The 14498-nt window shown below is 32.4% G+C and overlaps 7 protein-coding genes and 1 non-coding gene across 8 annotated transcripts; 4 read left to right on the forward strand and 4 right to left on the reverse strand. All coding sequences in view use genetic code 12, as the record gives it.

Moving 5' to 3' along the window:
* The first annotated feature begins 185 nt into the window (after positions 1-185).
* On the forward strand, positions 186-267 carry RJT21DRAFT_t9. Its single transcript has one exon. It is a non-coding gene; the product is annotated as a tRNA-Ser (tRNA).
* A 59-nt stretch (positions 268-326) lies between these two features.
* On the reverse strand, positions 327-1847 carry ISN1 (IMP 5'-nucleotidase; the record flags this gene model as incomplete). Its single annotated transcript, XM_064885239.1, has 2 exons — positions 327-649; positions 767-1847. The coding sequence occupies 2 exons, from the start codon at positions 1845-1847 to the stop codon at positions 327-329; spliced, it is 1404 nt and encodes a 467-aa protein (XP_064741046.1).
* A 278-nt stretch (positions 1848-2125) lies between these two features.
* RPS42 (40S ribosomal protein eS4) lies at positions 2126-3497 on the reverse strand (the record flags this gene model as incomplete). Its single annotated transcript, XM_064884533.1, has 2 exons — positions 2126-2900; positions 3484-3497. 2 exons carry the CDS (start codon positions 3495-3497, stop codon positions 2126-2128), a joined length of 789 nt encoding a protein of 262 aa, XP_064741047.1.
* An 895-nt stretch (positions 3498-4392) lies between these two features.
* RJT21DRAFT_117364 (uncharacterized protein) lies at positions 4393-5805 on the reverse strand. Its single transcript, XM_064880672.1, has one exon. It carries the CDS (start codon positions 5507-5509, stop codon positions 4694-4696), a length of 816 nt encoding a protein of 271 aa, XP_064741048.1. The 5' UTR covers positions 5510-5805; the 3' UTR covers positions 4393-4693.
* A 1700-nt stretch (positions 5806-7505) lies between these two features.
* RJT21DRAFT_111444 (uncharacterized protein) lies at positions 7506-8513 on the forward strand (the record flags this gene model as incomplete). Its single annotated transcript, XM_064879997.1, has 1 exon — positions 7506-8513. The coding sequence occupies one exon, from the start codon at positions 7506-7508 to the stop codon at positions 8511-8513; it is 1008 nt and encodes a 335-aa protein (XP_064741049.1).
* Positions 8514-8943: 430 nt separating this feature from the next.
* Positions 8944-11427, forward strand: RJT21DRAFT_111445 (uncharacterized protein; the record flags this gene model as incomplete). The annotated part of the gene is made up of 1 exon (XM_064879998.1): positions 8944-11427. The coding sequence occupies one exon, from the start codon at positions 8944-8946 to the stop codon at positions 11425-11427; it is 2484 nt and encodes an 827-aa protein (XP_064741050.1).
* Positions 11428-11879: 452 nt separating this feature from the next.
* On the forward strand, positions 11880-13449 carry RJT21DRAFT_117370 (uncharacterized protein). The gene is made up of 2 exons (XM_064880673.1): positions 11880-12225; positions 12359-13449. Exons 1-2 carry the CDS (start codon positions 12203-12205, stop codon positions 13263-13265), a joined length of 930 nt encoding a protein of 309 aa, XP_064741051.1. The 5' UTR covers positions 11880-12202; the 3' UTR covers positions 13266-13449.
* Positions 13339-14384, reverse strand: MRP20 (mitochondrial 54S ribosomal protein uL23m). Its single transcript, XM_064880674.1, has one exon. It carries the CDS (start codon positions 14344-14346, stop codon positions 13495-13497), a length of 852 nt encoding a protein of 283 aa, XP_064741052.1. The 5' UTR covers positions 14347-14384; the 3' UTR covers positions 13339-13494.
* Between the last annotated feature and the right edge of the window lie 114 nt (positions 14385-14498).

The following is a 14498-nucleotide window of genomic DNA, read 5'->3' on the forward strand; positions in this document are numbered from 1 at the left end:
GCTTAAATAGAGCTTTTATTAAGTTTGTCTTCAGTATTCTTAATTAAATAACTGAAATGTAAAATTAATTAACTTGTTAGGGGGTAATACTCACCTATATGCAGGAAAACGGGGGTGAAAATCCTGCATATAAGTATAGTTAGACTACTTGCGGAGTGGTAAAAAATCTGAAATTTTAGAAATTAGGCAACTTGTCCGAGCGGTTAAGGAGAAAGACTTGAAATCTTTTGGGCTATGCCCGCGCAGGTTCGAGTCCTGCAGTTGTCGTTATTTTTTTGCAATTTATTTATATGAATATTAAATTAAATTTTTATATAAATCAATATTTATTTTTCTAAATAATTAATTAAATCATCAAGAATAGCAACTGTTTCTCTTGGATTTGCAATCCAAACCGTACATGCACTTAAACGAGCTTTAAAATCATTGGCTCCAAGACTTGCAAATTGATCACCAATATGTAAACTTTCACTTTTCAAAATTGGACAAACATTGTGTAAATAATCATCTTCATCAATTGATTGACAGAGATATCTTTGTAATGCCTCTACTCCCAAACTTTTATCTCCTATATCAACCCAAACATCAGACCCACCATTGAATGCACAAACTCGAATTCCATTCTTCCCACTATCAGTTAATTGTCTTCCTACTATATTTGGAGTTGAAGTTTCTCTTCTTAATGAGTCACTTGCTCCCATAGTAAGGGATTGAGTTTTTCTATATGATGAAGTAGCGGAAATTGATGTTGAATGAGGAGTTGTACCAGTAAGAATTTCATCTAATTTATTAGAACAAGAAAGAACCATTTCTTCTAAATGTTCACGTAAGATTTTACAATGATCATTAGGAATTATTCCAATTGATCTTTCTTTTTTTATCAATGTTGTAGTACTTTCAAGATTGAAATATTTTTGTAAATGTAATAAATGTTTACCAATTGTTTCCATAATAAATGTTATCTTTTGTTTATCCCAATTAAGCATTACAGGTAAGTGCCATTCACCAGCATCAATAAATTCAAATGTCTTTAATTCATTCGAGTATCTAAATAAATAATTAGATTCACCACCCATGACCAATAAATTTTCCTTTTGCTTTGGAGTTAAGATACAATCGTCTCGATTCAAAGCATCAAGTAAACCTCTGAGCCTTTCATGATATTTAGCAGCACCTTGTTGACCTGGATAACCGGCAGCCGTAACAACACTAACGAATAAATTCAATGATAATAACTTAACTAATCTTTGGACAACAGGATCTTTCTCTTCTAAGGATTTTCCATCTTCATATAAAGTAACATCTCCATCAAAAGTAATTAATTTCAATTTAGAACCAGATCGGAGATGATCTTTATAAATTTTAGTTAAAGCAAGGACTTGGGCTGTATTAAGAATGACTCTAATATCATTAAAAGATGGACTAACCAATCTTCTTTTTGAAATTGATCTTCTCTCATCTTCAATCAAAAATGCTTCTGTTAATGGTAAGGGAGTGAAAAATCTACCGACAGATGGTACTAATTTTCTTAATCTACTATTTAAATTTCTTTCTGGATCCTTTTCATTAATATCATCAATAACTATAGTATGATCTACAAGTTTTTCTACATCAGCAAAAATTTCTTGATATCTTATTTGACATTCTGAAGCAATTACAGACTCTTGAGCTTCTAAATATTTTTCATAATCTTCCATAGTAGAATAATGCTCGGTGAACCCTTCATCATAATTTTCAACATCGGCATGTAATACAAATGGAACCGCAAGTAATCCTTTGATCCATTCTATAAATTCATCCCGACGATGACTTTTCAATGCATACTCTACTCTATACCTCGAAGTCATTTGACCTTTACTTCTAAGTAAATTTATGGAGTTTTAACTAAATTTCACTTAAACCATGTGGTTGATGACGTCTTTGTTTGGTTCGGCAACCGTCCTGCATGGGCGGGGTTCGTTCGGTCGACTGCCGATGCACCTAATCTTAAAAGGAAAGATTTTTGCAACCATATTATTAACTACTATTAAATACCTTTTAATTAACCATTATTAATTATTTTATTATAAACTATTATACAAGTATGAAGAGAAAAAACTATAACTTAAAAAACAAGTGAATACACTTATAAACCTTGTTGAGCTCTTCTTCTGTCTCTTTCTTCAGAGATGGATAACTTAATACCCTTACCCTTTGGTAATGAGACATATGGCTTACCAGCTTCAGTACCAATAACAAAAACGTTAGATAATCTGGTAACGAAAGTGTTTTCTAAAGAATCTTTAATGTGAACTAAATCGAAACCACCTTCATGTCTTTCTCTGTGAGTGATAACACCAACTCTACCCAAGTTACGACCACCAGTGACCATAACCAATCTACCGGTATCGAATTTGATATAGTCAGAAACCTTACCAGTAGCTAAATCAATCTTAACAGTATCATTAACTCTGATTAATGGATCTGGGTATCTGATAGTTCTACCATCATGAGTAACAATATAAGGAACACCTCTCTTACCTAATTGAACTCTTTTAACTTTACCTAATTTATAAGAAGCTTCTTCAGCAGTAATTCTGTGAACAGCAAATCTACCTTTAACATCATAGACTAATCTGAAATGTTCATTAGTGGCTTCTAAAGTGATAACATCCATGAAACCGGCTGGGTAAGTAGAATCAGTTCTAACTTTACCATCAACCTTGACGTGTTCTTGCATTAAAATAGCCTTAACTTCTCTACCATTTAAAGCATACTTAAGTCTGTTTCTTAAGAAAACAACTAATGGTAAAGATTCTCTTAATTTATGAGGACCAGCAGATGGTCTTGGAGCATAAGCACCAGCCAATTTGTCTAACATCCAGTGGGATGGAGCTGCTAATCTTTTCAAATGCTTCTTTCTAATCTCGAGTTAGTAAATAGTTCAAGAAATGAAAAGTTATTTAGAGGTGATTAGAGAAATTTACGTGTTTTTCTACATAGATATATTACTAAGACTGAATCAATAATGAGCTTTCTTGCATGATAATTAGATTGTTGAAAGGCTGATCATGATTAAGTCGGTGAATGGAGTACATACTTTCCGTAGTCATTTCAAACTTAAAACAAGTTACGAACATTCACGGCACATTTAAATAAATATAACCAAATGAAACACATTAATTAGATAATCAATGGTTTCATAAAGATTATGTCTCTTAGAACAAACCGTATATTTCTCTACTCCGACCAAATCAATCACATACCAATCAAACAAATCTAATATATTATCATGACAAGGCTCCCATCCAAGCAAATCTAAAGGAAATGCTGGTGAATACCATTAATCAGAATCCGAGGACTCATCGGTATATTATAGTGACGACAACCTAGGGTTTGAATTCCAGGTTCTCAAGTCTAGTAATAGTCTATGTGAAAAACACATTCATTTCTCAGTTATCACCAAAAAGTAATAACCTCAATAAAAGTGAATTCTAGACATACGGGCCTCTTGCCATTTTGGACGATAATTATTAGTTTTGTTGTTTGATATACAATAATGATAAAAGAACAGTATATTAAATAAAACAGAAATAGTGGTTGAAATTTTTTCTTTATACATTTTGTTGTTCAATGGTAGACGCACGCTAAATTTATTTCTAAGAGCGCAAATTACACGTGACTTTGTTACATTTAGGGATCCAACCCTAATGATGCGAAGCGCAATTGATTAGAGATTAACCGTAACTGCAAATTCCCCTCATTCTATATTCCCCTCCAGACTTTGTCATTTATAATAGAAGTAAAAATAAGTCTCCGAAAACTACGGAGTTGATTACAGAGGAGGGGAATGATAAAACATACTTCCTATGAAAATTTTAAAATTGAATTGTGGAGTTGAGCTCCTAATGCTACATATGTTTATTGTGGATTTTTGAACAAAGTTGACATGATCTTTATTATTCAAAGCGATGAGCAATTCGAATTGGTTACAGGGATCTCTGGAATAGAGTTCCCCTCTCTCATTTGTAGCTTTCTCTTATATGCTTAACTATGAGTATTTTGCTCCACTTTTTTTTTTGATGCAAAAAGAAATGACAAAAATAGGAGTTGAACTTATAGGGAAAAGATAAGGGAAAGCCTAATAATTAAGACTTTTTTGAGGATTGGGGTAGTAGTTATAATTTCTTATCATACCCCGATGACCCAACTATGCTTAGCTATATTCGGAATTCACCTTAACTTGACTAATTATATTAACTTGTCTTATGGTAGCCCCACAATTCCTTTTAATCCCCACAAATAGAGCATTACAAAATAATGTCATTCTACAATATCATATGAGCTTTGCCCGCTATCGGAGATCATATACGTACTTATCACAACTACTAGTTATAATTTAATTTAATTTATTATTTTTTTTCAGTTTTTTTATATTTTTATGTAAGAGATTTTTCATATAGAAGATGCAATATTCAATCCATAATATTATGCAATGCAATTGAGCATGATACAGAACATTGTAAATGTATGTGTGTATGTATGTATCTTGAGCTATAATTATAATAAATAAAATGTATGTAAATAACAATTGAAGTAAGTAAATAACCAGTATTTAGGACCAATCAATCATTACATAAGAAATTGAAATCAAATAGAATCTGTAATTTTAAAAAGTTAACCAGCAACTTTCACTCTTCTAGATATTAAAAATCTAAAATAAGGTGCCCTTTGGTTCTTCTGGCTTAATAGTGTGAAGAGGAGATCCAGCAGTTTGTTGCTCATGAAGAGCATGTTTATGTGGATCAATTGGATCATTTTCAATACCTCCATTATTAACATGATCTTCGTGAATTAATTGGGATCTTGATTTATTAGTTTCTTTCAATACTTCAGCTCCAGTCATGACTTTAACCCAGTCAATCTTCAAAGAATAAGGACCATATTGTTTATCTAAAAGACCTACACCAAATGTTTTAACTTCTGCTTTGTTTATATCGGATCCATCTTGGATAACTCCCCAATTAGTCATGACAAAATCATTTAATGGAATGACAACTGTTTCCCATTGACCAGGATGATGTAAGAAAAGACGATGTTGAAATAAATCAGTTACCAATGGAGTATTTGCTTGAATATTCAATAAATATTTTCTACGGTCACCTTTAACTCTCATAACCAATGAATCGAAATTTGACCAATCCCAATAAGAATCACCAGAGATCCATGATTCTTTTTGATCTTTGGTTCTGAACATTGCATAACCCAGTCTAGTAACTTCTGGATTATCCTTTGGTAAATCCAAACTAAGATAACCATGAAAATGACCCACATTTTCTTCAGGATCAATTGTGAAATTAACAGTTGAGTAACCTCCCAATTCTTTATCCGATCTTGTCATGATAGATTCAACGTCTTTAGATCCTTCATTTCTGAAATCCAAAACAGTAGAAACTGTTCTAGTTATATCTGTATGTCTTGTGAATAAATTTTTAACAGTGGAGTTTAATCCTAAAGTTCTTAATGACATTATTGAATCAGCAATTATAAATAAATGAAGTTGATAATGGTATAGATGTAAGGCAATAAAATTCAGTCAATGGTATAGGCAATAAGTGAATTGACTGAGAATAATTGAGTATATATAAGATGGTTTTACCTTGCAAATAAAATCAGATGATATTATAAGTTAGTCCGTCAAATAACAAATGAAATTATAAATCAGATTAAAAAAATTTGGAACTAAATTATACGAAAAATTAGCTAATATTTATATTCATATAATACTTTCAATTATACAATGCTCTATAACTTCACGTATAATTCCTCCTCCTCCTTTTGCATTTTAATTAATAAATTTAATTTCTCTTCGGTAGCATTGCGGTGGGTGAAGTCAGCTCATTGATACGGTTACGTAATCGCAATTCTGAACTCCGGGACACGACTAGGAAATATCCTTATTTTTTTTTAGATTTTGCAGTACATTTACCCACCTGGTATTCGGAGTATGAAATTCGTAAACAGTTCCGGCAATTAGTTACCGATAACCAAGTGGTCCGGAAGTTTATTAGCTAACAGAATAAGTGGTCTATAATCATTAGTTATTAGTTATTAGTTTTAGGTACTAATTATTAGTTATTGTTCTTAGTCATTTTACTAGTAATGAGCCCACTTAGGTAACTGTTTGCTGTTAAAAACAAATGTAAGCAATCGTATAAACAAAGATAAGTTATAAGTTATAGATGAAACAAATACTGAGCTCGGACTGCGAGCTCGGAGTATTGCTATTTATAAAAGTTTATTAATGAGTGAACTCCGAACTATTTTATATTCTTAGCTCAGCCCAACACAGTTTAACTTTTTTTGTATACAGTATAATTCGGGTTCTAGAGCTATATTCTAGAACAATTACTTTAAGTAACATCATAAACAAAGCATGATAGGTATAATGACAGTATGTAGAGTCTAGTTAAATTCATAGCATGCTGGTCATGATGTCTGATTAATATGAAGTAAACTTTACCCCATATTTTTGTTCACGCAGTTGATTTGGATTTATATAAGAAAGAAATTGGGGTTATATTACATGTACAAAATTTCACACTAACAAAATAATATACTGATACACTAACAAAATAATATACTGATTCGCAAGATTGAAATGTGGAGTAAATGTCAATTGTTTATCTCTTCCTTTACCGTTTAAAGTAGTTAGTTATCTGGGCCTTTGTGCAGGTAAAATAACATAAATATATTTTATTCTTATCTACATGATCCCCACTTCTTGTGCTATTACTTAATTTAATAAATTAAGTTAAGAAATTCAGGATTGACACTACTACTTAGTAGTTATAATAATCTCGAACTAGTCTTAATAAGTTTCATTTCACACTTAATAATAGAAGTATAGTCTCGGCTAATGACGATGGCTCGGCTATGACCTGTTTTGACGATGCCGTTGGTTATGGCCTCGCCGTTCACAGGTTAATGAGAATTTCTCGGCCGTGAGACGGTTGCCGGTTGAATCCTGAAAAATCACGTGACTAAACTCCTCATGTCAGCAGAATTTGTAGTGCATAAATGCATATTTGTCATTTCTTTTGTCAATTTCTTTTTTTGTCGCTGGCTATTCACGTGCGAGAAGTCACGTTTCTCCGACGGAATTAATAAACTACGGAGGAAATCCATCTCGAACTAAATACTTTAATGATTAACTGCAAAATAATATTGCAATTCTTAATTTGATATACTTATTTACATATCTCCGTGTGGTATTAGACCATTAAGATATTCACCGACAAGTTTGTTTATTTCTTTTTTTCTAATGGAACATTTATTGTGTCTTATGACCTCGTAGTATTTAAGCTTTTTTGTAGCAGCTTCTGATAATTTGGAAAACTATATAACCAGGTTAATTTCTCAATTGAATTATCATATTCTATTTAATTGTTTTTATTAATTAACAAACAATAACAAACAAACATACATTCATACATACAAATCAATTCATAAACAATTCACACATAATGCTTAACAGATCTAAATTTTTTAATCCATCTACTGCTCCTTACTTTGATCCAAAGTCAGATCGTCGTGTAGTTTTACTTACCGGTGGTAATTCTGGTATTGGTTGGTTTACTGCTTTACATTTATACTTACATGGTTATGTTGTTTATGTTGGTGGTAGAACTGAATCTAAAGTTTTAAAAGCCATTGATGAAATTAAAACTGAAGCTGATAAACGTGTTTCTGAATATCCAGTTGAAGTTAAATCATCTAGAAAGCTTGGACAATTGAAATATCTTTATATGGATCTTCTTGATTTACAAACTGTTAGTGATGCAGCTGATAAATTAAAATCTCAAGAATCTAAATTACATATTTTAATTAATAATGCTGGTATTATGGGTATTCCTTATCAACTTACTAAGGATGGTTATGAAATTCAATATCAAGTTAATTTTGTTAGTCATTTCTTATTAACTTTGAAATTATTGCCTTTATTAAAGAATGTTGCAAATGAAGGTAAAATTGAACCAAGAGTTGTTAATCTTGCTTCAATTGGTCACAATTTTAGTTACAAATATTTCCATCCATCAGATTTACTTAACAGAAGTCCATTTTTCGTTTATACTTGGTTTAGATATGGTAATGCTAAAGTTTCCGGTATCTTAGGTGCTAAACAATTAGCTAAAGAAGAACCAGAAATTTTATCTCTTTCTGTTCATCCAGGTATTATTCTTGGAACTGATTTATATGATTATTGGTTAAAAATGCCAGTTCTTGGTATTTTCACTAGAGGTCTTTCTAAGATTGCTGATGCTGCTATGGGTGTTTCTGTTGAAGAAGGTTGTTTAGCTACTTTAAAAGCTGCTATGGATCCAACTTTAAATATTAAGAAAGATTCTGGTAAGTATCTTGTTACTGGTGGTCCAGAAGGTACACCAAATAGTGTTGGTAGAAATCCAAAGAATGCTAAGACTACTTGGGATTGGAATGTTGAAGCATTACATGAAAGAGGTTTCGAATGGTAAACATTATATTAATACATAATTACATTATTACATTGTTTGATTTTAGTACCTCATTATTTCATAATTACATTGTTATTATTATTACATTTCATTACTTAAGTATATAGACTGCCCGTTGTTAGGGATTAATACATTTAGATTTAAATTTTCATTTTCATTTTCATTTTCGTATTCATTTTCGTATTTAGGTAATAGTTACCCTATTCATAATAATTGGCAGGCAGACTATTATATTAGTATTGGTTGGAATACTAATAATTCACATTAGTAGTGAATGCCCTGGAGAGAAAATTCTCTATTTTACATCTAGTTGTGTTTGTGCGAAAATCAGCAAAACAAGAATTTAAAACTTTGGATGAAATATTAAGTTGTATCTGATTATCAGGATTATGAAAAACAATCGTGGTACGCATATGACGATAGTAGTATCATGTCATCCAACTGGTTGTTCGACAAACCAATTTACGTGCCATACAAGTCAACCACCCCAAATATACGTTTACAACTCATTCTGCAGGAGTCAGAGCTAAAGAAGATAGTTAGTTCAAATTGTAAATTTGTCCATGAAGGCATCAATTCTGGTGCTGTAGATTACTTAGATGATAAAACTGCAGAACGTAGCATACAATATTTTAGAGATTCTGGCAGAAGTCTCCTAAAGCCTTCGGATCATGAAGACCCTCACCACACAAGCAAACTTTGTCTTGAGTATTTGGCGTCTAATTTTGCTATCCTTATCAAAACGAAGAGTCCTGAGCTAATTCTCCAAAGAAGTTTCACTGATAATGCAGAGGAGTACTTGAACCACTTTGCCATTGTTGTAGAGCTGGTGGATGAATTCGTTAGCAATTGGTTCGAAGACCACGTTATTACCGATCCACAGTTGAAAGTTAAAACGAAAAAAGTCATACACAACTTGGTTAACATTTCCTATTTATTCACCATCACTTTCCCAGGCTTGAAAAAGAATTTAGGTGGAATGAAGTCTTCAGGTACAATTACAAGTTTTGGAAAATATATAGTTTCGGGCCAGTCACTTCAAGATTACTCTGTTGCTGAGCCCAAATCCATGCCAAGCCCCACAGAACTAGATATGGAAGCCGCACAAGCTCTAGAAGTAACAAATGATACTTTGATCAAGGGTGTCATAAGGCGTCCCATTATGTCTGTCGATGATCTAGAGTTGCAGGAAGCCTCTGTATCTGCTCTATTAGAATCAATGTATCTACAACCAACCATAGATTTTCTAAAGCTAAGATTTGAAGATTTACAGTTAAAACTCAAGAGGCAGACTCCAGGCACCAACAAATTGAGGCCGGATTTTTCACTTACTTTCCTTTTCAAGGACAAGAGCTACACCATACCGATCGAAATAAAAAAGAACGGCATAAAGGAGTCACTTGAAAATATTGAATCCACAAAGTCGTTTATAAATTTATTTAATCAGTCAATTCATCAAATGGTGGATAATAATTCTGCGATTGCATTTATTATTGATTGTGAGTACTTAGTTGTGATTTCGGTGACGCATCCAGAGCTTACAAAGCAAAACTTGGAAGGAGATAAATATGTAAAGTCCACAATAGACTGTGATACGCAGGTTTTCGATCATCATGGGAATCATAATTTAGGCTTTTTATTATGCTGTTTGTTGACGAATTATTTATCCAAGCTAGACGAGGCTGTGTTGAATATTGGTATAGATTTTTCAAATAAATTGTTGGTAGAATCTGAAGTTGTTTCTTCATTGAAGGAGATGTGGTATGAAGAGGTTCGAAATGACTGGAACAGTTGTTTTCAAAGTACCACATATAATATCAAGCAGAAATTATATTTAACCGAAAAAGGTGTGAAGATCAGTCGGACTTTGTTTGGTCTAATCCAACAAAATGAAGTCCAGTTTTCACAAATCGGAAAACTGGATAAATTCCAAGTCGACAAGCTAGGAATAAAAAGGAACGAGTCGGACCATGACAACTCAGAATACCTATCGCAAGTTCGAAGGGTTAAATTTAAGAATGAAACATACTTTCTCAAGTTATATGATCCCATACAAACCTTCAAAATCCGTGGATCAGTACCACGAGATACTTTTGAGAAAACATATAGCTTCAGTTTAGGTATGTTCCTTACTGAACTTCAAGTTTTCAGGATGATAAATGGGAATTTGCCTAACATAGAAAATTTTGAACAAGCTATAAAAACTCGAACGGCCCACAAAAATGATTTCAACTATTCGTTTCCTAAAGGGAGACGCAATGAGAAGAAGGCTGCTATGAAGTTCATCCCTGAACTATATTCATATGGATATTTACAACTACCAGGTCATGAAGGCTTTTATTTACTAGAATCATTTATTAAAGACTGCCTCTTTAGTATAAAAAATGAAGAGGAACTCGAAGAGTTCATAAAACTTGCCGAAAAGGGGATGGATGTCTTCCATAAGTCTGGCACGGCTCATGGAGATATTCATGCCGATAACATTATGTTCACATATGATGCAAAAGGTAACAAAGCTGTGAAGTTTTTCGATTTCGGGCAAAGTAAAATGAATAACTATGACACATTACATGATATGGATGGAGATAATGAATTAAAAGCAGCTATACTTAAGGACAAGGCACGATTAGGTGATGCGTTGAATGAGTTGAAGAATCGTTGGAAAATACATCAAGATTCTCAGAAAAAGGAATCACAAATAATTGATCCATCTGAACTATCACCGGTGGAAGGTGGTAGCTGGCAAAAGAATCCAAACGATGTATCAGCTATCGTTCTGCCAAGTAGAAGAGAAATCGAGAGTAGATCAGATCAAGAACCATCGACGGGAACAACACTAACAACTGATGAAAGTAACACAAGAGGGCAAACCGCTTCTCTTCCTCGAGGTAGAAAAAGAACAAAACATCGATGAGCTAGGGTGATATGTTGAAGAGTAACCTGGAGGAGGGTAGAAGATAAATATTACATACTTATTTCATCAAAGTGGTGGTGGTGTCTGTCGGATACTAGAGGTAATTCCGTCGCTCCTTGAAACATACTGTTTTCGCTCCTTGGTATATTGTAATTTCGTAGCCCATAATAATAATATATTGGCATTTTCCCAATGAAATATCGTTAGATCTACTAGAATTTATCGTAGAGTAAAGTAGAAATATTTCGTAGCCTACAAAAAGACATTTCTATGAAGTCGCTAGTGTGAAATTAATTTAAAGCTAGGAACGACTATTATTTGCTTCTCCATAAATATCAGCTGAAAGGAAGAAAGCTACTTGCACACCACCGCTTATATTTATGGATTGGTCATGAAATTAGAAGCAAAGATAAAACGAAATAGAAAGAATTATATAAGCGTTGTTTTTCTTACATGTTCACGAATTATTTTGCTTTGACACTATGAAATGTCAGTAGAAGGGAAGACTTTTACAACTAGGGAGGAAGAAATAATAATTTACTGAGATAACTTACTTACAGAAAGCGATATCAAGGTCTAGCGATATTCGGGTAGTAAGGGTGCGACATTGGGAAATACTGTACACTTTTATAAAACACCAGCACATCCATGCCGCAGTAATATCATCTGATCAGGGTTATCTTATCACCACAAAAAGTCCATCTACACTTACGATAAAGAAGGATTATTGACCCAAGATTACTATACTCTGAACCATTAGATTTTAAATAGCATCATGGGTCTCTTCTCATTCTTGACGTATGTATCCATACTTTTTTGGGTGAATTTAGTGGTGGTTAAAGGGTATTAACTAGCACTTTAAAACATTTCTAAGGTATTTGCCCCAGGTTTCGTGAACCCCCTCATACTAACTTTACTAACTTTACTATAGAACACTTATTTCTACTGTATACCCTGTTATTGCTTCTTATAAGGCATTTGATAATTATTTGGAGATTTCTAAAAAGATTGATAATTCATCAATAAGAGTCGCTGGGATTACTGTACCATTACCATTAACTTATCTCTTATCTAAATCTACTACTACAACAACTACCAATGGTAATACTGTAACTTCTACCACCACTTCAGGTTCTTCATCCTTACAAGTTAATGAAGAACATTTACAATCAACCCTTATTACAATACATAAATGGTTTATTTATTGGATTGTGTTTGGAACTATACAACTTACTGAATCATTCTTATTCTTTACATGGATAATTCCTTTCTATAGTTATTTAAAATTAGGATTTTTTATATGGTTGGTAGTACCTATGATTAAATCAAGTTTTGATAAACGTCAACGTCAATTACTTAGTGGTAAAGATTTCACATTGAATGATGATTGGATTAAATTTACTGAATCTGGTGCTGGATTTGTATTTTTTACTTATATACAGCCATTGTTAGGAAGTCAATTTGATAATCTTGGAAAGTTGGCTGATAAAAGTGTTATACATTATATACTTGATAGTAATCCTTCATTAAATGCTAGTAGTACTAGTAGTGGTGGTGCTGGTACAAGTGGTGTGAGTGGTATCGGTAATGCTAGTGGTGAATCACTGGAATCTGCTACTGCTACTAGTTCTGGTCAAGATTCTATTGGCAATGTGATAGACAGTTCATATGTTATGGTGATGAATATTAAGAACCGATTCGGTTATGGTAATGATACTAGTAATGTTGAAGAAAGTAATGTAGTTAGTGAAACTACATCAGAAACTAACGATTCAACAGATACAAGTACTAGTATAAATGAAAATCGAAAAGAAAAGAAAAAGGGATGGTTCTGGTAAGTAAATGTTTACCTGTAGACGTTAAGATTCTTTTATATTATATTAAATTGTTTGTTATTACTATTTATTTCTGGTTTTAGAGGTAAGCTATGAGTTGGTTGATTAATTGGTTTTTATATTTTAAATTTTAAATTTTAAATTTTATATCTATGTTTAATATAAGTTATTTGTACATTGAAAGAAAGAATTTAAACTAAACTAAACTAAATTATATACATGAGATATTAGTTTATAAACCTAAAAAGTCTTTAACTAATTTTCTATCTGGTTTAGTTTCAAGTTGTTTATAATAATTTTCATTAGTCTTTGAACCTAATCTTTTAAAATTATTTGGTATAAATGCATTTGGTAATTCTGGAGTAAGATACATTCCACCATAAGCATCATTTGGTTTTAATTTATCTGAATTAATTGCTGTAGCTAATTCATTTGCTTCATTACCTTCACCTTTAGTAGTTGAAAGTAAAGATTTAATTGCTGGAGAATTTTCTGGCCAAATAAATGGTTGTTCCATTTCAATTGTCATAATTTTTAATTGAGGTCTTCTACTACGAGCTAAATCAAATGGACCTCTAGTAAAATAAGCTGGAGTTAATTGAGATGTTACAGTTAAAGCTCTTAAACCATAAATATGCCATAAATAATCTCTTAAATCCATTTTATTCATAGCTTTTGGAACTAAGAATCTGGCTTGATATGGACCATATTTTGCATCAGGTTCTAAAAGACATATACGACCTTTAGGGAAATAAACCTTCTTTTCACCAACTTTAAAATGAGGTTTATTATTAGCAATTTCATCTTGATATTTCATAAAATTTCTACGAGATATATGATCGGAATTAGTACGATACTTTATAGGAACTGGTTTACCAGCTTCAACATATCTTTTAGCAATTTCACTATTGGGGAATAAAGTATCTTTAACTCCTTGAGATATTAATGGTTTTCTTTGTCTACGAAATCCGTACGAAGGCTTTTGTAATACCACATCTTTTATATTAACTTGAGGATACTTTTTGGCAGTCACTTTATGGTGAACTGTCCGTTTCCATACGAGATTTAACCATCCACTATTCATAGTAGTTCTTACTTACAGTATAGTAGTAGTAGTAGTAGTAGTAGTAGTAGTAGTTAGTTAGTAGTTAGTTAGCAGTAAGTAGTCAGAGTGAAAAATTTACTGGTGTGAGTCGTGTACTCCCACAAAAAAAAGATTCTTCGTTGACTGAAAAG

This window comes from Scheffersomyces amazonensis, assembly GCF_036850825.1.
Source record: "Scheffersomyces amazonensis strain UFMG-HMD-26.3 chromosome Unknown RJT21scaffold_1, whole genome shotgun sequence".
NCBI classification, from domain to species: domain Eukaryota; kingdom Fungi; phylum Ascomycota; class Pichiomycetes; order Serinales; family Debaryomycetaceae; genus Scheffersomyces; species Scheffersomyces amazonensis.